Source organism: Rhizopus microsporus, assembly GCF_002708625.1.
Source record: "Rhizopus microsporus ATCC 52813 unplaced genomic scaffold scaffold_6, whole genome shotgun sequence".
NCBI classification, from domain to species: Eukaryota; Fungi; Mucoromycota; class Mucoromycetes; order Mucorales; family Rhizopodaceae; genus Rhizopus; species Rhizopus microsporus.
This window is the reverse complement of record NW_019671921.1, coordinates 205,103-227,400: the sequence shown is the minus strand read 5'-3', so window position 1 is coordinate 227,400 and position 22,298 is coordinate 205,103. Positions and strand designations below refer to the sequence as shown.

The following is a 22,298-nucleotide window of genomic DNA, read 5'->3' as shown; positions in this document are numbered from 1 at the left end:
TGGCTTTTTTGCTTTGTAGAATTGTACCATTGAGCATCCAGCTACATTAGCATTTTAATACTATGCAAAGTATAATTGTCCTTTTGTCGAGTATGTCGTAATTCCATGCAAACTAGTAAATGACATAAACATGTCTCTATTTGCAGAAATTACATGTGTATCATCTATTGAGACCGCAAATTTTAATTTATTCCTCCTATAGAGAAACAGGTACATTGCACATGGTAATGAAAAGACCCGTCGTTCATGACGAATTACCCCGCGGGGTTCTATGATCGGAGACACGCTGCAGTGAATTGAGTAGAGTTAATTTTGATGTTAAATAGCCAATCTTTGATCCTTTCTCAAGCTTACACGTCTATTCTTTGGACTTCAGACTACAATAGACTGTACCTCCCTTTTTTGTGTGTGTGTATTATTATCTTTATTATTATGCTCTTCTGCTTTTTCTTTCTATGTGGGCTCACAAATCAAAAATTATACAGAAAACTAGAAAATGTGCGAGTTTTTATACTGTTGTCAATAAAACATAGAGCCCATCAGAATTCACAATTTTCAGTTCTATAACGCATGTGGAAAGTGTAACGTAACAATAAAATGACCTGAAGCCACTAGGAAACCAATTAAATACAGGAGGAGATTAGTAAATCATCTCAAGACTATCGCTAATCCCAAATATTCTAACAGTAATGAAGACAACAAACAACGTAAAGCCAAAGAAATTGCACATAAACGTGCCTTTCGCACACTTAAATATATATAAGAAACCGTTTTACTCGCAGTTGTCCATCACTTTAGGAAGGAAGGTTGGATGAAAGACAAAGAATTGAGAATATTCCTATCTACTCGCATCATACATCACTCTAAACAGCACTCTCAACAGATAAGATCTTCAATCAACATTCGCTGTTCATTTCATCCAAAGACACTGTTATGGATAAACAGAACCAAATAGAAGGCTTCACAGCTGATAAGTCAATGGGTGAAGTACTATAATGCTACCATTCACCATCTTCCTACCGCCTCTTGGCTGATCTGGTCTTTCTTTTTGCTGTTCTCCTCGGTGGCAGATGCAAGATACTTTAAAAGCATAGCTTACAGAGCGCTATCTACGCTTGGAAATAGATGAAAAACTTGCTAAGCGCACCTCTTAAGCACTCTCATGAATTTAATCCCATGTTTACGACGCCTTGCAAGTCAATGCACCATCCTTATATCAAATGATTACATCAGGCCCAGATGCATTGCTTATCTCAGGTTTTAACCAAAAGGTAATCGATTCGATCGAATATGCTCAATCTAACAAGGGTGCAGTGTTCTGTTCCATCCTTGATATGAATGAAATCACAAATACCTGCAGTTCATATAAATTAAAATTCTCCCACAACATACAGATTCTACCAGGGTTAAAGATCGCAAGAATTCCAGGAACTACAACAAAGAAAATTCTGACCTTCCATTGACGAAATCACTGTCATATATGCAGACGACAGTCCAAGTCCCGGATGTCGTAGGGCAACATCGAAGGATGCTTGCCATTTTACAAGCCGAAATCATTAACTCATAGCAAGAACTTAACAAAGCCCAAGCTACACTAGAAAAGCTGCAAAAATCTGACCAGAAAGCTGTCCTTGACGCCGAGATCAAGAAACTTAAAGATAGATTTAAATCTCTGCTGACGAGAGATGAACGGGAAAGCACGTGGCACGATATGAAATGCTTGAAAGAGGAACGGAACCACCATCGCATAGAGATAATTGATTGTCGGAGTATTATATTAAGCTTAAAACAGGACTTGTATCGCAAAAGAATGGCTGTTCGATATGATAAGGCGATTCAGGAACAAATGAAAAGAAATGGATAAGAAATAAGAGACGATCCAATCAAAATCAACTCTCAAGCAACTGGTGTCTTCAATGCTGTAAATTGTCTAATTAACAGCGTGAACAATTTGACTTTTTCCGGTAATGATAATGGATTGGTAAACTTGTCGAAAAGCGTGCTTTTCACTTCTCAGCGGTTCCAATTCTATATTCAACTGCACAATCGTTATCACGTCTTGCAAGAGCCTGACATTGATGTAAAAGATGAAGAAACAGCTTTCTTGAGCTTGCCATAGTCAAAAACTATCAATGTGGATGAAATTGATATAAACTGTATGCTCAGAAAGAATAGAAAGCATCTAGAGCGGTTAAAGAAAAAGACATCTCAGGGAGAAGAAGTTTCTACTTTAGAAGCCAAGTTGGAGAAAGCACCCTTCTCAGCCAGCAACAATGTTGAGGAATTTCAGCTGGAATTATCGTGTTCACGAGGATTACTCGAAAAGTTGAGAAGTTTTTATAGCAGTTCAAACAGAACCAACAGATTACGAAGCCTCAAAATCCAGAAAAAAAGGTACTTGGACAAGATAACAGCACAAGAGTGAAGGTTCTTGACCAAAGCTAATACAGGTGCTGACAAAAAGCAGTTACTTATGTTTATCGGGGATCGTGGCACTGGGGTCGAATCACGTATCAAAGGGTTTTGCAGATACGGAGGTAGATGGGAGGAGCAGCTGCACGGTAAGCATATCAATGTGTGCATTACAAATGAACATATGGCATCGCAAACATGCGTCTATTGTTATCAGAAGCTTTGTCATCCAAAAGCAATGTTGACAAAGAATAAACAAGTGTCACAAGAAATCAAGGGCGTCTTAATGTACATGAATCCAAAGTGTGTGGCTGTGAAATCCGGAAAATCAACAAAGTCCCGAGATGCACTGTCTTCGCTGACAATCAGTCTGTCTGGCTTGACTCAGTGTTTGATAGGCTCTCCTCTTCCACCATTTGCCCAATCTCAAATCAGTCAATTCAATCCTGATACATTCAACAAACTTTCATAGTCTTTCGTTCCTGCAAGAGACCACTTGACGAGTACGATGTGCTCATCCGATAGTAAGATTCATTTTTAAGCTTCATTCGATATTCTATTTTGGTCTTTCTTATAGGTCGTTCCTTGTGAAGGGTAATAGTTTTTTAAGTTTGTAATAATTATGTGACTTACATTTATTCCTGCAGATTTAGGCTTTTTGGTATCTGGCTTACCTAAGCAGTGCACAGAACCACCTCGGAAAATAGGGGATTTTTATTTTCCAAATATTCCGACATGAAATGAGCCTAATATAGCATTTAGTTTTTATAATCTGTTTTCTAACTTCTCCACTCTTTTTTTTTTTTTTTTTGTCCCTCTTTCTTATACAACATGAATTATAATAATAACAATATCATATTACCACAGCTAGTGACAGCACAAGAACATCAAGTAAAAAAGAAGCCACACGTTCATATCGCTTGCGTAAGTATATATGACCTGTAAGCTATCTTTTGATCAACTTACAGAATATTTTATTTTTAGAACAATTGCAAAAAGGCTCATTTAGCTTGTGATGGTAGATAGATTATTAAACACTACTTGCCATAAACTAATACCTATTTAAGAATCTAGACCTTGTAAAAGATGTACTGCAACAGATAAAGCAGATTCCTGTCAAAACACTGAGCATAAAAAGAGAGGTCGACCTAAACTGATAAGAGATGAAAGCAAGTCTAAGTCAAGAAGACTCAATGCTATGATACCAGAATTGGTTAATTCAGTATTTTCGACTGATAATAGCATGAAAGATGAAGATGCGCTACAAATGATGACCGTAACGTGTGCGTCTTTTCGTTATCATGTATTGAATGCTTATACATTACTAGATATTTATTACCCTTGATTTATGCTGTGCTAGAGCATCAGATGAATCTTTTGATTTTCTAGACCTCTACCCACAAGAATTAGCACACAGATCAATATATGATTTTATTCTTCCTGGTGAAGAAAGCCATGTTTCCAAAATACACAGATATTTGCTTAACAACATCGCACAGCAGCATCAACAAAAGATACCCAATAACATTCTACGATCTTCTTCTGATCTTTTTTATTCTACTCCTGCAAAGAAATTACTGGATATTGCCAATGGATCACAAACATTCAAACAAACTATCAAGTTCCGTCGTAAAGAAAAACAAGGGCAAGAGATGCAAGCAAGTTTTTATCTGGGCGGTGGGTTAGGCGCGGATCTGCTGGAATCCTCAACCTTTAGTCAATTATATATCGTTTGTATACTATCGCCTACTGCTCCTATCAAAAGATCAAGTGCTATTAATCTGTCCTCTTTGCTCTTATTAAATCATGATATTCGTCAAACCGAGTATCAACAGCAACGGGATGAAGAGGAAAGACTTTTGGATATTTTATCCTCATCGCCTTCAAATAGCTACTCATCTCCTACAAACAGTTACAATTCCTTAACTTCCCCCTCAATTAAGCAACAGCAGTTACAACAACAACAAAAGCAACAACAAAACATAGGTGAGCCTACTACTTCTATCCAGCTAGACAACAAAAAGAAACAAAGCGAACTAAGCATGTTTCAAATAAAATCCTCGACCAAGGATAGCCGTTCGTTGGCGAATAATAATAGCAAACAACCACAACAACAGCAACAGCAGCAACAGCAGCAGCAGCAGCCATTTGCACACCCTAATGAACTCTATTATTTTCAAACCACTTCCAGTAGGCTATCATCGGAGGCTATGGCACGGACAACATATCCATACTTATCAGGCACAAACCTTGTCAACACAAACATCCATTTTAGCCCATTAGCAAAGTTCAATAGTATGTCTACAACTTTTCTCAGTTGAACATCAAATAAAACGATTTGAAACGTTACATCCATCTTGTGGTTATTTACCATTTTGGTCTCAATAACTTTACTTGTTGTGCCTACTGTAGCGCTGCAGTACCTTATTACTTCAATAATGCGAGATACTCCTCTGCTAGGTTACTGACAGAATTGTCCTGTAACAATAATAAACACCGCTTCGCTCATAAAGCGCACTGTATATTCCTGAGCAAAGAAAAATATTGGTACTCTGAAGACCGCTCGAGAAGGCAACTATATGCCGCCAGGACTAACTCGGCGGATCGACTGAGAAATAATTAGACGCGATATCCCATCAGGAAGATCAGTAAAACCAAAAATTGATTTATGTTGCTTGTTGACTTGTCGTGGAGGCGTTGTATTCATTCATATTGTCTAACTCAGCTGCTAAAACTTGTATTCTTAAATGCAGCTCCATGTATAGTATTCCAGTAACTCTGCATTTTAACGACATATATGTTCTTCATTTCACCTCCAAATATTACTAAGAGCACCTTGTCTGATGTTCTGAAGGCTGTCTTTTTGAATACACGTTCTTTACTATGATATTAAATAGACGCTCTGTAAGTAAAGATGAATGTTAATATTTCTTAATGTACAAATATCACTGTGGGAAATTTTCCCCCGAAAAATTCATTGTCCAGTAAATGTGTAGTGGTAGGCCAGTAACGAAATTTCTTGTCCAGTAAATGCGCAGTGATAGTCCAGTAAAAAAAATAACCAAAATTTCACAGCCAAAAATTTTCCATAGTGCAGTAAGTATAAAGCGAATAATGCATCATTTTTTATTCATTAGTCTTCCAGTTATGCAGAGCTACAAATAATTCCGTTCATATGCGAATCGTTTCTTTATCACTATGCTTAAATATAGATAAACTATCCACCAGAGGCTCAACAACGCTCCACAGCCTATTGTATGATCCTGCGATCACTGGTTGCTGATCACTTTACCGTATTTGGTTGATTTCTTTTTTAGTCAATAGTCGGATTTTCTTTATTTGTGTCGTATTCTACGTTGAATAAGGGTCAATAAGTAGTGTCTATACATCAATAACAAAAGCTCAGTAACGCAAACTGACAAATCACAATAATAATTACAAATCCAACTAATAAATGTAGCTATCATTTTTAATAATTTTATTCTTCCAAATAAAAGAAACATAGAGTCTCATTGTACTTTCTGTCTATCACTATTACAATAACAAATGTGACACTTTGCTAACTAAAAGATATATTGTCTGAGTATCTGTCAAAGTAGCAATGACAGTTGGTTACATTGAATTTGACTACTTTTTTCATTAGCGGCTGGATTATTTAAGGTTGATTCTAGCACTTTAAACTTACTATATAGTCTTCTGTTTTGGGATAAAGTTCACATAGAGCTTACATGACTACAAAGTTTATATCTCATTACTAAAGTGTTTTTTTTTTAATGAAAGAGGCTATCAAAAACAAAGTAGCCTTTAGACCAGTATCCACAATAGTAGGAAAATGAAAGCTCAGCTGTTTGTCAATTACTTCATTTTGAAACATCCAAACAAGTTGACAAATGACTTTTTTGAACAAAACTTTTGGTATACCATTTCCAAAATCGTTCGTGCTGGTCCAGACAAGATCAAATCCATTCTAGAGGATTACCGAAACAGACGGAAGGAAAGGTCGGACGAAGAAAACTTGGACGTTGATCAACTGACAAATGCATTTGTTTTTCTATCCTCCACTACCACAAATGGTAGCTTGTTTGTAGAAGAGAATGGGTTAAAGAACTATGGACAATCTCTGTCAGCTGCCTGCGAAACTGTTGCACTCAGTTATAATAATTACTATATTGAAAATTTCGAAAATATTATATGTAATTACTTTATCTATATCCTGAAGAGAAAGTACCCGGTAAGCGACAACAAAACAAAGCAAAAAAAAGATGTCTAATGCATTCATATTAACCTACGTGTTTTAGAATGTAAGGGTTGGTTGCCTTAAAAACTTGGTGTATAACCATGTATATGATGAAGTACTCGTACGTTGTGAACCATCCTCTATACCTGATGAAATGCTTGGTCGTTTTGATTCGGATGTGGCTTCTAGTCTTTCCAGTTTTTTGAATCCCTTAATTTTAGAAATGAAGAGCCGTATGCCCATGCTTCCAGTGTCAAAAGTCAGCTTGAATAATGGACCTTTCAAAATTCTACCTGCCTTAAGGCATATTTTAGAAAAGTATGAAAATTTGCATATGGCTCAACCTTCTCCAATTGACAAAGACAATGCCAGCAAGCTCGTACCTCCCAGACTTTTTAGTTTGTTTCCGAATCCCGGGTTGGGCTGACGATTTATAAAGGTCGACGCTCAGAATCTCACAGGCATTTTCCCCGAGGCAAAACAAGAAAAGCAAATCAACGAGTCTCCATTTGATCATAACCAAAGACAATTCTTCCAAATGTTTGATTTTAAAAAGCTGGGATTTCGAAGGTATTACTGTTTGATATTTCTATATTCAAGTTATTAATGATAATCATGTAGTTGGGAAGAGCTCAAAAATATGCCCGAGCAAAGAGGAAGGATGTTTCTTAATGGAATGTACACCGATGATTATACATGTAGTGTCTTGTTCTGTAGAAAGGTGCTTCTGTCGTCAGTAGCAGATGGTGTTTCTCTAGAACTGAGTGATTTTACGACCGACGAAGTAGATACATATTTTCGTCCATGTACTGTGGGCCCAGGAAGAAAGGATGCCTTTGTCTCTTATCACGGTGGCACCGACATACGCCGTCTGTCCTCTGCTGAGTACTACAGTATGAGTGGAACTGTAAGCCGCCAGAAAGTACAACAAGGTCGTAAACAAAACTTAGGTATCGAAAGCATTAAAACAAATATACCTTCGCCAAAAACTGCATCCACTCAACGATACATGCTATATATAACTTATATATTGCAACACATGGACTCCCTATTTAACTTTTACAATTTTGAGACTACAAAGCTAAAATGGCTAAACTATATTGGGTCACAAGAGGTCATTCAAGAAAGCGTAAATATACTGTTGAATGGTGGCAAGAAATACAACAAATCACGAAGAAAAAATACAAAGAAGAACAGAAAAAAAAAGGAGAAAAGCTCGAAGACCTGCGGAACACACGCCTCATATCACACTATCAGAAAGGTATATACTCTTTTTCTATTTCTTTTTAGTACAAATTAAGCATTATTCGTATCTTACAGACGGAAGAACAAAACCCATTTTGAAGAAGGTGACCGCAAAAAAATGCCTCTTGTTATCTTTGGTGATGGTCTAAAAAATAAAGGTCATATCAAGTTTAATGGGCTTCGACGTGGCGTCTCCAACAAGATTTACAGACAGCTAAAGCGCAGAGAGGGACTTGGAGAGTTGTTACTTCTCGATATCAACGAATTCAAGACCTCCAAGGTTAGTATAACAGTGATCATAAATTATACATTCTAAACAATATCTTTATAGACCTGCAACTCTTGCTTAAGCCAAGACCTTCAGAATCTAAAATGTGGAGAAGGTGATATCAAAAAAATCCATCAAGTATTAAAGTGCAACACTTGTAATATTTTTTGGAACCATGATGTTATGGCAGCCAAGAACATGTTGACTATTTCACATTGTATTTGAAATGGTCAAGGTCGACGTAATGTCTTCAAAAGACAACTCGCCACCTCCAATGTGGTTGCCTCGTCCCACTCCGGTGGAGCGCTAGCTTAAAGATTTTACAGGTAAAAAGTGCCTGTAGAGGTTCCGGTAATAATTTAGGCTCCGAAATGCGACGAATCCCAGTGAGGGCAGAGTTAATTGTAAAACTGTCAGTAGACCAGTATTGAGTTCCTTCTCTACAATACAATATGGGTAAGAGAGAAGAGCATCCATCCATCCATCTGCAGTATAACTTAATGTGTAATAGGTATCAGCCGTGATTCTCGCCACAAGCGTAGCGCCACTGGTGCTAGACGTGCTCAATACAGAAAGAAGAGAAAGTAAGTTATTCAACAATTTAAAGAAATTAGAAAATGCAAGGGGAAGGGATGAACGATGCACAATCAAAAGACATTTTTGTTTGAAATAAGAAAAGAGTGGAGAGGAGCAAAATAATAAGAGAGAGGGGGAAACAATGGATCAACAGAATTGATATTTACAACTGTAATCATTAGGTTCGAATTGGGTCGTCAATCTGCCAACACCAAATTAGGCAGCAAGCGTATCCACTTGGTTCGTGTTCGCGGTGGTAACTACAAGCGTCGTGCTCTTCGTTTGGACAGCGGTAACTTCTCTTGGGGTTCTGAAGGTATCTCTCGCAAGACTCGTGTCTTGACTGTCGTTTACAACGCCTCCAACAACGAATTGGTCCGTACCAACACTCTTGTCAAGGGTGCTGTCATCCAAGTTGATGCCACTCCTTTCCGTCAATGGTATGAATCTCACTATGCCATTGGTCTCGGTAAGCAAAAGGCCACTGAAAATGCTGTAAGTTATGAAATGCTGTATGCACGAATATATATTCATAAGTTATTATAGGAAGCTGAAAAGAAGTCCAAGGCCGTTCAAAAGAAGATTGATGCTCGTGCTGCCACTGCTGCTATTGATCCCCTCTTGAATGATCAATTCAATGCTGGCCGTCTCTATGCAGTCATTGCTTCTCGTCCCGGTCAATCTGGTCGTTGTGATGGTTACATCCTTGAAGGCAAGGAACTCGAATTCTATATTCGTAAGATTAAGGTATGTCATAAAGCGTTTTCCATTCTTTCGTAATGCTCACTGTTTTTTTTTTATAGTCCAAGAAGCAACACTAAATTGCTATTTCTGTCCCATATTTTTGTTTACAACGAAGATAAGCTTATTAGCAGTAATAAAAAGATATCTTTCTTAAAAAAAAAAAACGTTGTCTGAATGTCTTTAAACGCCTAAAACTTAAATTGTAAATGACAAGTGTAATGCTTGTGATAAAAATGCATAATGCAATGCCTGTCTATAGCACAACATGTTGAACAGTGTGAACTGCTGTTTACTGTTACCGGGCAAAATTAAACCTCAGACCGGAATTGGGTGTACTTCTCTATATATCTTTTACTGCCCCCAAGAGGAAAAAGGGAGCAAGAGGGGAACGTGTGTGTGAGAGGAGAGAGGGACAGGAGAAGAGTATCAAAAATAAATGCTTGAAATTTCTCCTTCTTTTTTGCTTGGATATCGTCAGACACCATGGTAATAATAAGATTAAATGATGGGGAGCATACATAAAGAGATGGATGATTAAAGAAGTTGATTGATGGATGAATATATGACAACAACAACAAAAAAGTAGAAAATCTGATGCCAATTGAATTGACATTATTGTTCCATAATAAACTGTCATGCAGCAACATTAAATTGTACATCCAACTACACACTAATTATATATACATGCATAGAGTAAACAATGGAGACATTTAATCATTTCGTCTCTTGTGCTGATGCTTACCCGCCATTACTGTTAAATTATGCAGTTGCTAAACTCTTTCACTATTTTACATAGAGCGCCGAACAACAAAAGGTTACCAAGAACCCTATGCGCAACCTCAAGATCGAAAAGTTGGTTCTCAACATTTGTGTTGGTGAATCCGGTGATAGACTTACTCGTGCCGCCAAGGTGCTCGAACAATTGACTGGTCAAACTCCTGTCTACTCCAAGGCCCGTTACACTGTCCGTACTTTCTCTATTCGTCGTAACGAAAAGATTGCCGTTCACGTCACTGTTCGTGGTCCCAAGGCCGAGGAAATCCTTGAACGTGGTTTGAAGGTCAAGGAATACGAACTCAAGACTCGCAACTTCTCTGACACTGGTAACTTCGGTTTCGGTATTGATGAACACATTGATTTGGGTATCAAGTACGATCCTTCCATCGGTATCTACGGTATGGACTACTACGTTGTCATGGGCCGTCCTGGTTACCGTGTCTCTCGTCGTAAGCACTGCAAGGCCAAGGTTGGTGTCACTCACCGTATCAAGAAGGTAAGAATGATCTTTATGTGAGATGTTTGTATTCATTTTGTTTTTCTATTATAGGAAGAATCTATTGAATGGTTCAAGAACCGTTTCGATGGTGTTGTTTCCAACAAGGACTAAATTTTATTTGTGTAAAAAGAAAGAAATAAAGAAAAAGAATGAGTTGTCTGCTTCTTTTTCATTTCTTTAGCCATCTTGTTCTGAATGATGCCTCGGTTCAGGAACACATATTATTACATAAGCAGCAAATGACATAAACCCGTCTTTTTTTTATAGCTTATAGAATTCTTATCTGTAGAAAAAGATAGGCCAACTTGATTAGGATTGCAAGTCGACAAAAGATAAACAGATAAGAACTTGACATATGAGCTGTGTACAGTGCTAACAGCACCAATTTGCGCACTTACAAATATCAGCTTGCGTAAAGCCAACTGGCTGGTTCGCGTTAGCCCTACAGTCAATTGGTGTAGTATCCAGATCCAATTCGCGTCTTTAGTTGACCGATTCGCATAATAACTTTTCACGGCTTCACATAAGCATAATATTAACAATGCGAATTGGGTATTGATTTTAGTATTGAGGCGAAATCACCCTGACGTGTTTGATGAGATAATCGCTATAATATCGAGTATAATCTTACAGTAGAGCATACGCTCTACTTTAAATTCCTCTATCGCATCTGATAAGAATAACTTATAATAATAACAACTATAGTAGCTACAAGTATAACAATGATAATATAGGCATAAAAAATCACATTGACGCCAATATAAGTAGCAGCCATAGCTTCTACCTCCCTATAGAACGCACACGAGTCTTATTTTAATCATATTCAGCTCTTCTTTTTATAGGGAATGTAATTCGCAAGTTGTCGAATTAATGGCATTTTATAACAACAACTAAAGCTGAATACAACAAACAGAATATGCGCCTATAAAGTAGGAATCCGATATGACAAGAATGGAAGCAAATCAATGAAAGAGGGTTACATAAAGCTACCAAAGGTTTTAAAAGATATGCTGGACTGCTTGGTCATGAAAAAGAAGGTTCATGAAGGAGTGGAAGCCGTTGGTATTCTCCACTCTGACTTGGCAATGCAAGTAATAACAGCTGGTCGACCCCACCCATACGTAACAAGAGCATCAAGAAGAAAAGTGCTAAATATTCCTAGTAGTGTATAGAGAAGTTTGGTGCAGAAGTTTTTCCAGTTCTAGTACAAGTATGGCAAGTAAAGCAGAAGATTACCAGGATCAGAGAGCTCATCGCGACACTAGCCAATAATGAAGAAAAAGAGGATAGCAGTTGGTCTGATGATTGCTTGAAAGATAATGATGATACCCTTGTGATTCCTTTGACAGCAGGCCCTCCATAATAAAGCTGGATACCTTAAGTAAATGTCAAATAACTTTGTTTAAATAAGATTATGTGCCTTCTATATAAGAAAGACCTGCTCTATTAGCAAAGAATATAAGAAACACGAACGCCAACACCAGTCTCGGCATAGTGTATCGAAAGTGTAAATAAAAATAACGACGTTTATCAACCATAAAAGCTAGTCTTGTCTCACTCGATGGCTGCCTACAGTGCGACCTTGACATAATAAAGACAAAGAATGGCTCCTCGGCAGAGAACATATAATAGTTAACTGTAAACTCAATACTTTATTGTTTATGCCAAATATCAAAGTAGTAAGCTTGTTGTTAATGAACAAAGTTGCATCACGTGGAAAATAAAGGCATCTATGGCAATGATCGACAATTTTGAAAAATAGAGCTTTTCAGTAACACTTGCCCTCATATTTTTCCTTGGAACAGCAATTTACTATACTCACACGGGAAATTGAACATGGGAAAAATTATTTTGGTACTCTCCGCTTAGCAGATCAAGAGGAATCAAAAGAAATGGTAGTTGCTGGAGGCAAATGATCCTTTTATATCCCTTGATATACTAAGTCATAACGTTGACGAGACAAGGATGACAGATATAATAGAGTCCTCTATGGCATGACAAGCTTTTTGAATCATATTTATAGCTAGAAATAAAAGCGCGACCAGAGATCCTAGTATAGCATACATTGCTTTCTCAGTATCATGATTAGGAATGCAAAGTATAGTAGCTATCATGTGTATATAAATAGAACATCCTTGCTCAAACATAGAAAGCGTTACACTCAAGATACGCAAATTTAATTCGACTTGGAAAAAAAAACTAAAAAAAGGCCCATAGTAAATGAGGCGCAGTCTGCTACCAGCCTCAATGATGCAAGAAAAAAAAAAAAAAACTATAGTTTTTGAATAGAACACAAATGTAAATATGACTCATGATGAAGCAAGTTATTCATTTTATGTCCTACCTAAAAATGTCAACAATAAATAGTGAATAGACAGAAATAAGCCAAACCCTGAAAAAGGTAGTTTGTATGCTTGGCAAAGTGTAATTAAAATTTATATCTCTGGCTACACTGCGATTGAATAAAGAGAAAAGAAAACTTTTATCTTTTAAATAAAAAATAAATAAATAAGTATGCTTTATTATTTAAGGGAATAAAACAAAATCGTCATTCATTTCTTCAAAAGCTGAAAAGGATAAGAGGGGAGAAGCAGGCGGAGAGAAAGGGTAAAATGTGTCATCATTATCATTATTAGTTATTCTTTCAAGTTCTTGCAATATCGTTTCATCTTCCAGTAATACATTATCTTCTTTATCACAAGATTCGTCGTTATTATAAGAAGTAATAGTTGGTATTGGGCCAAATAAAGCACCTTCATCTTGATTCGTCTTTCTTTTCTTTACAACTCTTGTAATATCAGAAGATGAACGCTTAGAAGAAGATGATGAATATACTGGTGATAAAGTACTATTATCCAAAGAAGAGTCATCCGGTTGATTGTTCGTGTCATGAGTAGATTTGCGCCAGTTCTGAAAATTGGTTAATATTTCTTTTTCACTTATGGCGGCTGAAGATTGGCGACCAGGTAAAAATCCAACTTTAAACATTCTTTTGGGTATAAATGATGATGACGAAGGTGTGCTAATTGAAGATTCATACATAGTTCTTGAATGCATGGCGGGTGAGTTTTCATGGTTTGGTGAATGGGTTGTTTGGCAATAGTTTCGTTGATAGTAAGACAGGTCATTTTTATCAGTTTTTAAAGAACACAAAACGCTACTTGACTTTATAGACACTTATTATTGTTGAGGCGATCGTAATTAAAATCACCTCCGTTTGGAAAATAAACAGGCAAGTGGGGGATAAGCAACCCTTTTGTTTTAAAGAAAGAGAGAAAAGAAGAAAAAAGGGAAAAGAAAAACACAAGGGTTGAAAAATAAAAAAGTACAATCATACTATTGGCTAAGCCTATTCTAAAAACGTAGTCACTTAGCATCTGCTGATTTCTCTTTACGGATAAAATACACCGACTGTGTACACTATAAACAGGACAGAATGGAAAGAAAAAGTCACTACACATTCTTTTTATGATAGCGACACTTGCCCTTTTTACTTGATTTAATTAAGCTTAATGGTACATTAGTTTTATTATATATCATCATCATTAATGATGATTCATACCTTGTTTGCAATATATACTGGTTAGCTAGAGTTTACGCTTCTTACGCAAAAAAACGTCTTTCATAATAATAGACCCTTCCTCTTGTTCAATATGCACATAATTTCCAGAAAGTATTGTCGTCCCAAGATGTTGTATTTTGTATATTCTTTGTATTATTCGACACTCCTTTTAGAAAAAAAAAGCTGTAATTCAAACTTGCCCTGATGTCTGGGTATAATAACAGGCTTTTGGTGCTCTTGAACATGATTTAAGAGAGAATAGGATGAGATTATTCATTCTTTTTAAAAAGGTTTATTCTTTTACTGTCAACTGTATATGGAAAGATAAAGACTATCACTTGCAGATCTTTGGTAATCTTTTCATCGTTGTCAACTTCGCTGCAAAGCTTGACAAACATAGCATGCATAATTTTTAGCGTCTTCAGATTTGGCTTGATTTAATTCCTAGCTGGAAAAATAGGACTAACTAGACTGTGTTAATAAGTAGAAAGTGCTCTCTTCAAAGTAGTGGCTTGTTGTACCATATTACTCAATATATGACATAGTCAATCGCCTTAAAGACAATGCATTTTCTACAAGACTCTTTGACGCGTGTTTGATGGAATAAATCATTCTAAATAAAACTGGAAATTTATCTTTTTTGCTGTTGTTGCTGTTGCTGTTGGGACTCGCTCTTATCTACTTTTTAATTCATTTTAGACACTTTCGGTTTAGCTTAATGCAGATTAAGAGGTTATGTCTTTATTTTATGAAGAAATGGGATGATCTACTACAGGAACACTTCTTACTACAGACTTGATTTCATCTACTCTGTCTAATAGCATCTGTGCTGCCTTTACCGTCTCTTTTCTTATTTGGCGTGCATCCAAAAAATCTTGTTTGCAAGTGACCCCATCAAGATCAAACAAAATATGCATTAATTGTTCTCCAAGATAAGCTCCCATATAGACTTGTTTCTTTTTATCTTTCTCCGTCTTGCTATCATTCAGCATAAACTCCTTTATATCCTTTTCGTACTGTTGAACCTTTGGCGCAATATCGCTGTTTATCTTGGTTTTTATATTTTCTAATCTTTCAATAGCATGATCTTCTTCGCTCGACCGATTTGATTTATGCACTTGATGTTGCTTGTCTGTAGTTGCCTCTTTCTAATTAATATCTTAATATTAAACATAGTTGGTTTGTTTATTATTTACGCTATCCTTGTTTTCATGTGTATTGTGCTGACTTGTTTTTAATGTGATAGAACACCTAGAACGAACGCCATATATGCTTAGAGGCATATCATCATTATTCATAACAGCTAATTACAGTGTATTAATATACTAGAGTGTTTCATGTATATAAATAAAGTGCACTACACGCTACCTCCAAATACAAGCAACTTGATTCGGTCAGGTTCAATGCCTGTCATTTGAGAACAGTATGTCTTCAGTTCCTTTACTGTCGTCCGCTTTAAGTCATCTATACTATTAAATTCGATAGGAAATCTCTTTCCGTGCCATTTTATTTCAATAAATGCAGACATGTCACAGTGAAGGAAAAAGAAGAAAAAAAAATGATTTTATGCTTGTGTTTCAAGTAGAATATTTAACCGGAGCTTGTGTCAATTGTTACTTTCCCTTATGAAGGATGGTTCATTGTGTAAAGTACGGTCTATACCTCGATTATAATGGAGTAATAACTAAAGAGTAAATGTTGTATTATAATGCTTAAGTATGACCCAAATGATTATAATGTTGTTTGTTGTAGTAGTGTCCAACTTTAGCGAAAGAAAGATATACAAGCACATTTTACTCTCTGGATCGCTAGATTAGGCTATCATCATATCATCATAACTGAAAGGTCAATCAACACTGGTAATAACTTATCAACAAGCGCAAAGAGCGACTCAAAAAAATTAATTTTACATTTATGATTGATATCGTAGGCCAAACATTCTAAGGGCTGATGATCGAAACAAAGAAATGAGCGCACTTCTTCACAAGCTTTACCTGAGAAAAAGGTATCAGCTTTACTTTTGCTTCGTATAAAGTAATCTGGACGAAGGGAGTTAGAATTGACTGCCATTCTGTAGCATGTAAACCAGGTTTGAGGAAGGAGCGCGTGAGAGCATGTAAAATAAATAAAAAACAGTAAAACAATCCATTGTGAATTGACAATAAGAAAATATATATTTACTCTGGAAAAGTCAAAGAGGGGAGGGAAGAGACTATTTCCATTCAAAAGACAATGCAGCACTTAGAGTATCAGAATACATGGATTCCTTAATAATCTTTCTACGAATGGGATGCCCCAGTTATATAAAAGAAGCCATCGTGTGCAATAAAGTCAATATAAATTCACAGTACCTTAAAGAAGAACAGAAGCCAATAGATTTTTCAGACAGCATATTATAGACCGGAGCATAAATCTTCCAGGAAAGGGACCAAACAGAAACCCTTGTGGAACACCACGTGAGTAACAAAAATAGTATTTTTATACTTTCTTTTTTGCTCCTGCGCGCGGCTGACTGTGTTATAAATATAAACATACTTGAATATCGTAAAATGGAAAATCCTCTTACAGTGCGCTCCTAGTTGTCTGTACCAATGCTTTCCTGTGACATGCGATTGTCAAATATTACACGGCCAGGCCACATATAATAAGGGATATCATGGTCCCCCTTCATTATAACCTCGATTACTTTGGGTAAAGAAGTTCATTCTTTAGAATGGGAGCTTCAATATTTTGAATTAGTTGAAGCGAAATGACACGCCTAATGTGGTCATTAAATCATTTGATAATAAAAAACATTTGTTTAATCGTACATAAAAACAACATTTAACTGGAATAAATAATAATATTACATGAAATATCTCCTTATTTTTAGCAACATGGCTCAGTGCATTACACTGCATATGCAATAGCAGCCATACCGAGAATAGCAGTAATAACACTAGGATAGGAGAGACGTGTACCTGAACTAGTTGAGCCATTGGCATTGGCAACGCTAATGCCAGATGGAATAGGAGCTTGTGATGGAGAACTAGCAGATGGAGATGGGATTGACGTAGTCACATTAGCAGTGGTTGTTGTGTTTGAAGCCGTGGTGTTGGCTGGGATGGATCCGTCAGCTGTAGGATACACAAAATTTGTTTCCCAGTAAGGCTGAGAAATATTGAAGCATTGATTCCATGGCATCACATTAAAGACTTCCTTAACTTGGGGTAACCACTTTTCAGCCATGGACACTGTAGCGTTATTGAGTTCGTGTTGAAGGATGATATGACCGGTAGAGCTATCGCTTCCGTTCTTACGGGCTGCGATCCAGCCTTCAAAGTAGCCATCAACGGTCGCAGGAGACAAATTACCACCACCAGAACCAGGCATGTTCCAATCATCAGTATCTTCATCCCAAAGAACAGTGACCATACCCATTTGCCAGGCAATGGCACGAACACGATCGTCCACATCGCCGTAAGGGGGTCTCCAACATTTAGGGGTTACTCCTGTAACTTCCTTTATAGCGCGCAATGTCCAGTAGAATTCAGCAACCACGGCTTCGTTTTGAAGCGAGGTCATGGCAGGATGAGACCATGTATGAACACAAATTGTATGGCCATCAGCTAAAGCTCTTTGTGCTGCAGCAGGAGCTTGAATAACATTGGAGCCGATATCTTTTTTTAAGAAAAAAATGTTAAAAATAAAAACAAATGTTATTCGTAGAGTTTCAAAACTTACAAAATAAACCGGCTTTTTGATTGTGTTCTGCTAAAAAGTTGTACAGGTTAGGTTCTGCCCAACTACCAGCATCAGAAGTAAGAGGTCCATCATCATATGTCTATTTGAGATATAATTAATACAAAAATGCATCAAAAAATTAAACTACTTACCAAGCCCCATTCACCGACATTCGGACAACGGTAGTAGTCAGGAGGAATGATTGGGTTTTTAGACTTGACACAACCAGAGGCACTCCACCAACAATCAGGATCACTGTTGGAATCATATCCACTCATACTAAGATCGCCGTTGGAGTTAGCCTTACGAACAGTTGCATTGGGTACGAGGCCCCAATCGATAGAATTGATCGCAGCCTTCACTTCGGGAGAGTCAACGGGTGGTGTCTTCCACGTTGTGGGGTAACCAGTGGCATTGAAAGTGAGAGAAGGTAACGCACCTGTAGGAATGGTTGAATTGGATCCTGGATAAGCTTTAACGTTTCCTGTTAAGGGCACAACATCAGAAAGATAAGAGGGAGAGGTCTGAGCGGGAGGGGCAGATGAGGTCTTGTTGGATTGCGCATTGACAGCAGTGGCTATGAGAATAGCAGAGGATAAGATTAATGTATTATAGAATCCAGCCATTTTCCAGTTGTTTATGATGAAGAAAAAGGAAGATAAAAAGAGGAATAAAAGCTCTTTTATACAGTTTGATGAATCACTCTGCGTGTTACACCAGTGAGTTATCGTATTGCTGGTTACGCATGTAGCCAACAGTCTGTGCAACATTGCTACATTAAAAAAAGAAAATTCGCTAAAAAAGGATAATAACTGGGCTTCATGTTTTCTTGAATTGGCTTGAATTTGTTTATTTTTGGTGAATTAAATAGAGATAGAGTGTCCCTTTTTTCATTCATTTTTAGTTACTATAGTAACCCTAAATCAGGAGATACTCACTTTTTTTATTTATTTTCATGGTTATAATCTACTGAAAATGATCCTTTTTTTTGTTGTGACTGATGCTCTGACATTTCTAGATTGTCGAGGCCTCTTTATATTATGACATTCAAACAGAAAGGGTCTTCCTGCAATGAATCAGGCAATTTGCATCTTTAGAGTTTCATCTTTTAATATGGCAGCAGCCACTTTAACTGTGGATAGAAGGCGTGTGCCCTTAAAATAGATGGAAAAGGCGCAGTTACTGAACAACTGAAGTGTATTTTTAAAATGATGTACCGCGAACATCAGGCGTTATTTCTATTCCCCGGCCAAATCCCCAAGCTGTAGCTCATTGCTCAAAATGTGACAAAAAGGAGCGCCTACGACCCTTTGATCCTTATTCTATAATTTAAAAGATGTATATTTCACAAGTATGTTGATGAGTGATTACATCAAAAATGGTTTGTAAAATAATCATTATGATAATAAAGATAGTCAATTAAACTGGGCGCAGTCAGCGCTTCGTCTAATAAGTACTATTTTACTTTGTATGGGAGGCTTATCACTTTTTTACTCTATTCGTGACAAGACGTATTACAGGCTATGGTGCCATAAAACCGCTCAACAGTTTGACCATAATTCAACAAGTGCTTTTATGATGCATTAGAATTACAATAATACAGCAACATATCCCAGCAAAACAGTTCAATCGTTTACTTTTCTGAGGCTGTATTTCTCAAATTTTTTCCCGCACCTTTTGCAAAAAAAAAAAAAAAAAAGATTACCAAGTGTTTACGCGTTTTTATTTAGTTGTTTTTAGTATTTGTCTTTCTCAAATCACTTCCACCCCAGGTGGACAACCAAACGATACTAAATACAATAAATCCGATCATCATTGAGCCTGTAGCAGTGTAGTAAGGATAGGCCGCTGTTAAGAAACGAGGGTATTCGTTGTGTCTAAATGGTCTAATAGACACTTGGTCTTCGGCCAATAAGTAAGTAAGGCCAGAGCGCTTATAGTTGACCTTGAATGTAAATACGCCATAAACATCGGGGAGCTTGATGTGTGCTTCAAATCTACCAACAGCATCCTCATTTGACACCTGTTTTAGCGTAGTGCGAATATAAGGATCAAGCATGATCACTTCAAGTTGAATATCATTTGCTTTAAAAGGTACCCACTGACTGTCCTTATATTCTACAATATCAATTGTATACACCTATACATTATTATTTGTTAAAATTATGGAATATGTGTCAAATAATAACTTACAATATCATCTTTCAAACGATACCATGTACGTTGTTCCGTCTCATTTTCTTTATGATGGTAATGTCCCACAATCTTCAAAACACCTTTCTCTTGAAATGTCCATTGGGATAAATGGTTGATAAAGTCTTCATTTCCAGATTTGCCAAAGCTAGAGTAATAGTATATAAGTCATATGCCGATTCATCGCTTTATAAAACTTACGTATGATCCGAGTCGATGTTGACAGCTGAACTGATGAGTTTATCAGAGAAAAGATCAAGAGAACCTACAACTGTCACACGAGCAGAGTTACGAGCCTGTAAGGCGCCTACTAACGTTACTGGATGACTAGTGTCAGCTCTTTTCTGATAGCTCTCGGCAACAAAAGCGTCATGCTCAGCATTCAAGATTGCGATAGAAAATGGGTTATTTCCAACCGTCAGTCCAGCGCCTGAATAGAGAATAGGTGCTTCCATATGTTTCTTTTCAATAATAGATGCTGGAGCAATGACATTGGTGGTTGCTATCAGGTCATGCTCTCCAACAAATTGAGTGTGGCCAAAGACCTTTTCTGTCTCTACTTCGATATCAAACTCTGAAACCAAAGCACGAACATTATCATCAACATCAGAACTGACAGCAATGAGCATATTACCGCCCTTTTGGACATAATTGACGAGCTGAACATTGTTCAATTGAGGATGTGATGCCAAATCTGTGACAATCCATAAGAATATTAAACGTATGTTGATATAATAACAACTTACTAGACTTGGGTGCAAAATGAATAATATGAGCAAATATTTGTTCACCAAAGTAATAAAGAGATGTTGTTGGGTCATCAGCGCTTTTGAAGACTAAGTCGAAGCCTCGGCCTTATATGGCAGGGTAAAATAAGTATACATTATAAAAAATTGAAATAAATGGTTCAATTACCTTGCAATTGTTGCCAAAATTGTGTATAGTTGTCTTTATCAGACAAGGAATCCAGTAAAACTAAAACACGATGACCTGTTGTTGATGTAGCATCTGCTATAAATGCCAAACAGCTGACGACAAAAAGGATAATCAAAGAAGTAATGCTCCTCATTTGTCAAGTACACAAAGTGAAGTAAACGCGTCTAATTGATGGAGAAATTAAATGACATTAAAGGCGGAGATTTAAAACAAGGTACAGCAAATCACTGAAATCACTTGGCTTTTTGTCCTTTAGTTATTTAATTGTGTGATAAAAAAGTTTATTGTTTCTTAGTATAGCTTTATCATGTATTGGGTGGCATTACAAGAGAATGAAAGCATCTACCCAATTTACTTTCAATATACTTGTCTCTCTCATCATACATTCCTTTCTCAGTCTATTTCGGCCTTTTATGCCCTTTGTCTGCTTGATCAAAATGATGGTTAAAAATTCAATCTTTATTGTTTTTAAATTCTATAATCTTTAATAATAATAATAATAATAATAATAATAATAAATGGAAAAGCATATTACATTAAATCAAGTTGCGTTCCAAGACGCTTCACAGGATCATTCATCACTGACTTCCTTGATACTAAAGGAATGACAAAATCTGTTTCATTCTGTAAAGGAATAAATCTGTCGGGAGATAAGTCCAAGGGCGAAATAAACTCGGCTTTCTTTTCGCCTTTCATCTTATTCTTCTTTAATCCTGTTTCCTCCCTTTTATTCTTTTTGGTCATTATCTTTTTAAATTCGTAAGCAAAGGTTGTTGCTTTTGGTAACTTGTTACTAAACGTTGGGCTTGTACTGGAATGCATTGCCTTGATGTTTAGTCTTTCTTGCTCTATACCAAGTGCATCACTTTTCATTTTTCGCTCGTTATTTGGAATCGCTCTTGGTTGAATATCCACAAAGTCTCGAAGAACTCTCCCTGAACGCAAATGATGGTCACCATGAGATAGGGCAGGGATTTTGTTGTTTACTGAATCAGCAGACTTACTGTCAAGCAATTCTGGTCTGGCCATAGTCTTGTCCTGGCGCTTACTAGACAAGGATAGCTCATTATTACGGCGGGTTGATTCAGCAAGGCCGGACGTGACATCAGATTTGCAGAAATTGAGA

The 22,298-nt window shown here is 36.9% G+C and overlaps 10 protein-coding genes across 10 annotated transcripts; 5 read left to right on the top strand and 5 right to left on the bottom strand.

Annotated features, from left to right (window-relative positions):
- Nucleotides 1-3,243: 3,243 nt before the first annotated feature.
- RHIMIDRAFT_250606 (uncharacterized protein) lies at nt 3,244-4,733 on the top strand (the record flags this gene model as incomplete). Its single annotated transcript, XM_023610739.1, has 4 exons — nt 3,244-3,336; nt 3,397-3,430; nt 3,480-3,688; nt 3,741-4,733. 4 exons carry the CDS (start codon nt 3,244-3,246, stop codon nt 4,731-4,733), a joined length of 1,329 nt encoding a protein of 442 aa, XP_023467111.1.
- A 1,507-nt stretch (nt 4,734-6,240) lies between these two features.
- On the top strand, nt 6,241-7,993 carry RHIMIDRAFT_305406 (uncharacterized protein; the record flags this gene model as incomplete). Its single annotated transcript, XM_023614475.1, has 5 exons — nt 6,241-6,643; nt 6,711-7,028; nt 7,089-7,219; nt 7,271-7,910; nt 7,940-7,993. Exons 1-5 carry the CDS (start codon nt 6,245-6,247, stop codon nt 7,991-7,993), a joined length of 1,542 nt encoding a protein of 513 aa, XP_023467110.1. The 5' UTR covers nt 6,241-6,244.
- A 314-nt stretch (nt 7,994-8,307) lies between these two features.
- RHIMIDRAFT_119563 (ribosomal protein S8e) lies at nt 8,308-9,631 on the top strand. Its single transcript, XM_023605386.1, has 5 exons — nt 8,308-8,618; nt 8,674-8,746; nt 8,921-9,233; nt 9,285-9,485; nt 9,542-9,631. The coding sequence occupies exons 1-5, from the start codon at nt 8,615-8,617 to the stop codon at nt 9,557-9,559; spliced, it is 609 nt and encodes a 202-aa protein (XP_023467109.1). The 5' UTR covers nt 8,308-8,614; the 3' UTR covers nt 9,560-9,631.
- Nucleotides 9,632-10,311: 680 nt separating this feature from the next.
- On the top strand, nt 10,312-10,869 carry RHIMIDRAFT_250603 (ribosomal protein L5; the record flags this gene model as incomplete). Its single annotated transcript, XM_023610738.1, has 2 exons — nt 10,312-10,755; nt 10,810-10,869. 2 exons carry the CDS (start codon nt 10,312-10,314, stop codon nt 10,867-10,869), a joined length of 504 nt encoding a protein of 167 aa, XP_023467108.1.
- An 854-nt stretch (nt 10,870-11,723) lies between these two features.
- RHIMIDRAFT_236468 (uncharacterized protein) lies at nt 11,724-12,121 on the top strand (the record flags this gene model as incomplete). Its single annotated transcript, XM_023608561.1, has 2 exons — nt 11,724-11,849; nt 11,924-12,121. 2 exons carry the CDS (start codon nt 11,724-11,726, stop codon nt 12,119-12,121), a joined length of 324 nt encoding a protein of 107 aa, XP_023467107.1.
- A 1,144-nt stretch (nt 12,122-13,265) lies between these two features.
- RHIMIDRAFT_279275 (uncharacterized protein) lies at nt 13,266-14,099 on the bottom strand. The gene has a single exon (XM_023612826.1). The coding sequence runs from the start codon at nt 13,813-13,815 to the stop codon at nt 13,285-13,287; it is 531 nt and encodes a 176-aa protein (XP_023467106.1). The 5' UTR covers nt 13,816-14,099; the 3' UTR covers nt 13,266-13,284.
- Nucleotides 14,100-14,961: 862 nt separating this feature from the next.
- Nucleotides 14,962-15,855, bottom strand: RHIMIDRAFT_291137 (uncharacterized protein). The gene is made up of 3 exons (XM_023613789.1): nt 15,689-15,855; nt 15,517-15,623; nt 14,962-15,468 (listed from the first exon to the last, which is right to left on the bottom strand). Exons 1-3 carry the CDS (start codon nt 15,846-15,848, stop codon nt 15,067-15,069), a joined length of 669 nt encoding a protein of 222 aa, XP_023467105.1. The 5' UTR covers nt 15,849-15,855; the 3' UTR covers nt 14,962-15,066.
- Nucleotides 15,856-17,209: 1,354 nt separating this feature from the next.
- On the bottom strand, nt 17,210-18,669 carry RHIMIDRAFT_201348 (chitin deacetylase; the record flags this gene model as incomplete). Its single annotated transcript, XM_023606530.1, has 4 exons — nt 17,210-17,470; nt 17,516-17,979; nt 18,044-18,143; nt 18,196-18,669. The coding sequence occupies 4 exons, from the start codon at nt 18,667-18,669 to the stop codon at nt 17,210-17,212; spliced, it is 1,299 nt and encodes a 432-aa protein (XP_023467104.1).
- A 1,078-nt stretch (nt 18,670-19,747) lies between these two features.
- On the bottom strand, nt 19,748-21,324 carry RHIMIDRAFT_214195 (Oligosaccharyl transferase 48 kDa subunit). Its single transcript, XM_023607264.1, has 5 exons — nt 21,152-21,324; nt 20,983-21,090; nt 20,438-20,930; nt 20,237-20,384; nt 19,748-20,183 (listed from the first exon to the last, which is right to left on the bottom strand). Exons 1-5 carry the CDS (start codon nt 21,303-21,305, stop codon nt 19,770-19,772), a joined length of 1,317 nt encoding a protein of 438 aa, XP_023467103.1. The 5' UTR covers nt 21,306-21,324; the 3' UTR covers nt 19,748-19,769.
- A 376-nt stretch (nt 21,325-21,700) lies between these two features.
- RHIMIDRAFT_279269 (uncharacterized protein) lies at nt 21,701-22,264 on the bottom strand (the record flags this gene model as incomplete). The annotated part of the gene is made up of 1 exon (XM_023612825.1): nt 21,701-22,264. Exon 1 carries the CDS (start codon nt 22,199-22,201, stop codon nt 21,704-21,706), a length of 498 nt encoding a protein of 165 aa, XP_023467102.1. The 5' UTR covers nt 22,202-22,264.
- Nucleotides 22,265-22,298: the final 34 nt, after the last annotated feature.

Bases quoted from the DNA above. Each gene is read 5' to 3' on its own strand.
- RHIMIDRAFT_291137 (XM_023613789.1), bottom strand. From the start codon at position 15,848: ATGTCTGCATTTATTGAAATAAAATGGCACGGAAAGAGATTTCCTATC. The intron at 15,624-15,688 runs GTAGCGTGTAGT...CACTGTAATTAG, and splicing joins CAAGTTGCTTGTATTTGGAG to CTGTTATGAATAATGATGAT. The intron at 15,469-15,516 runs GTAAATAATAAA...GATATTAATTAG, and splicing joins CACATGAAAACAAGGATAGC to AAAGAGGCAACTACAGACAA.
- RHIMIDRAFT_119563 (XM_023605386.1), top strand. The intron at 8,747-8,920 runs GTAAGTTATTCA...TGTAATCATTAG, and splicing joins CAATACAGAAAGAAGAGAAA to GTTCGAATTGGGTCGTCAAT. The intron at 9,234-9,284 runs GTAAGTTATGAA...AAGTTATTATAG, and splicing joins AAAAGGCCACTGAAAATGCT to GAAGCTGAAAAGAAGTCCAA.
- RHIMIDRAFT_279275 (XM_023612826.1), bottom strand. From the start codon at position 13,815: ATGCATTCAAGAACTATGTATGAATCTTCAATTAGCACACCTTCGTCA.
- RHIMIDRAFT_214195 (XM_023607264.1), bottom strand. From the start codon at position 21,305: ATGAGGAGCATTACTTCTTTGATTATCCTTTTTGTCGTCAGCTGTTTG. The intron at 21,091-21,151 runs GTAATTGAACCA...CTGCCATATAAG, and splicing joins ATTTTGGCAACAATTGCAAG to GCCGAGGCTTCGACTTAGTC. The intron at 20,931-20,982 runs GTAAGTTGTTAT...GGATTGTCACAG, and splicing joins TCATTTTGCACCCAAGTCTA to ATTTGGCATCACATCCTCAA.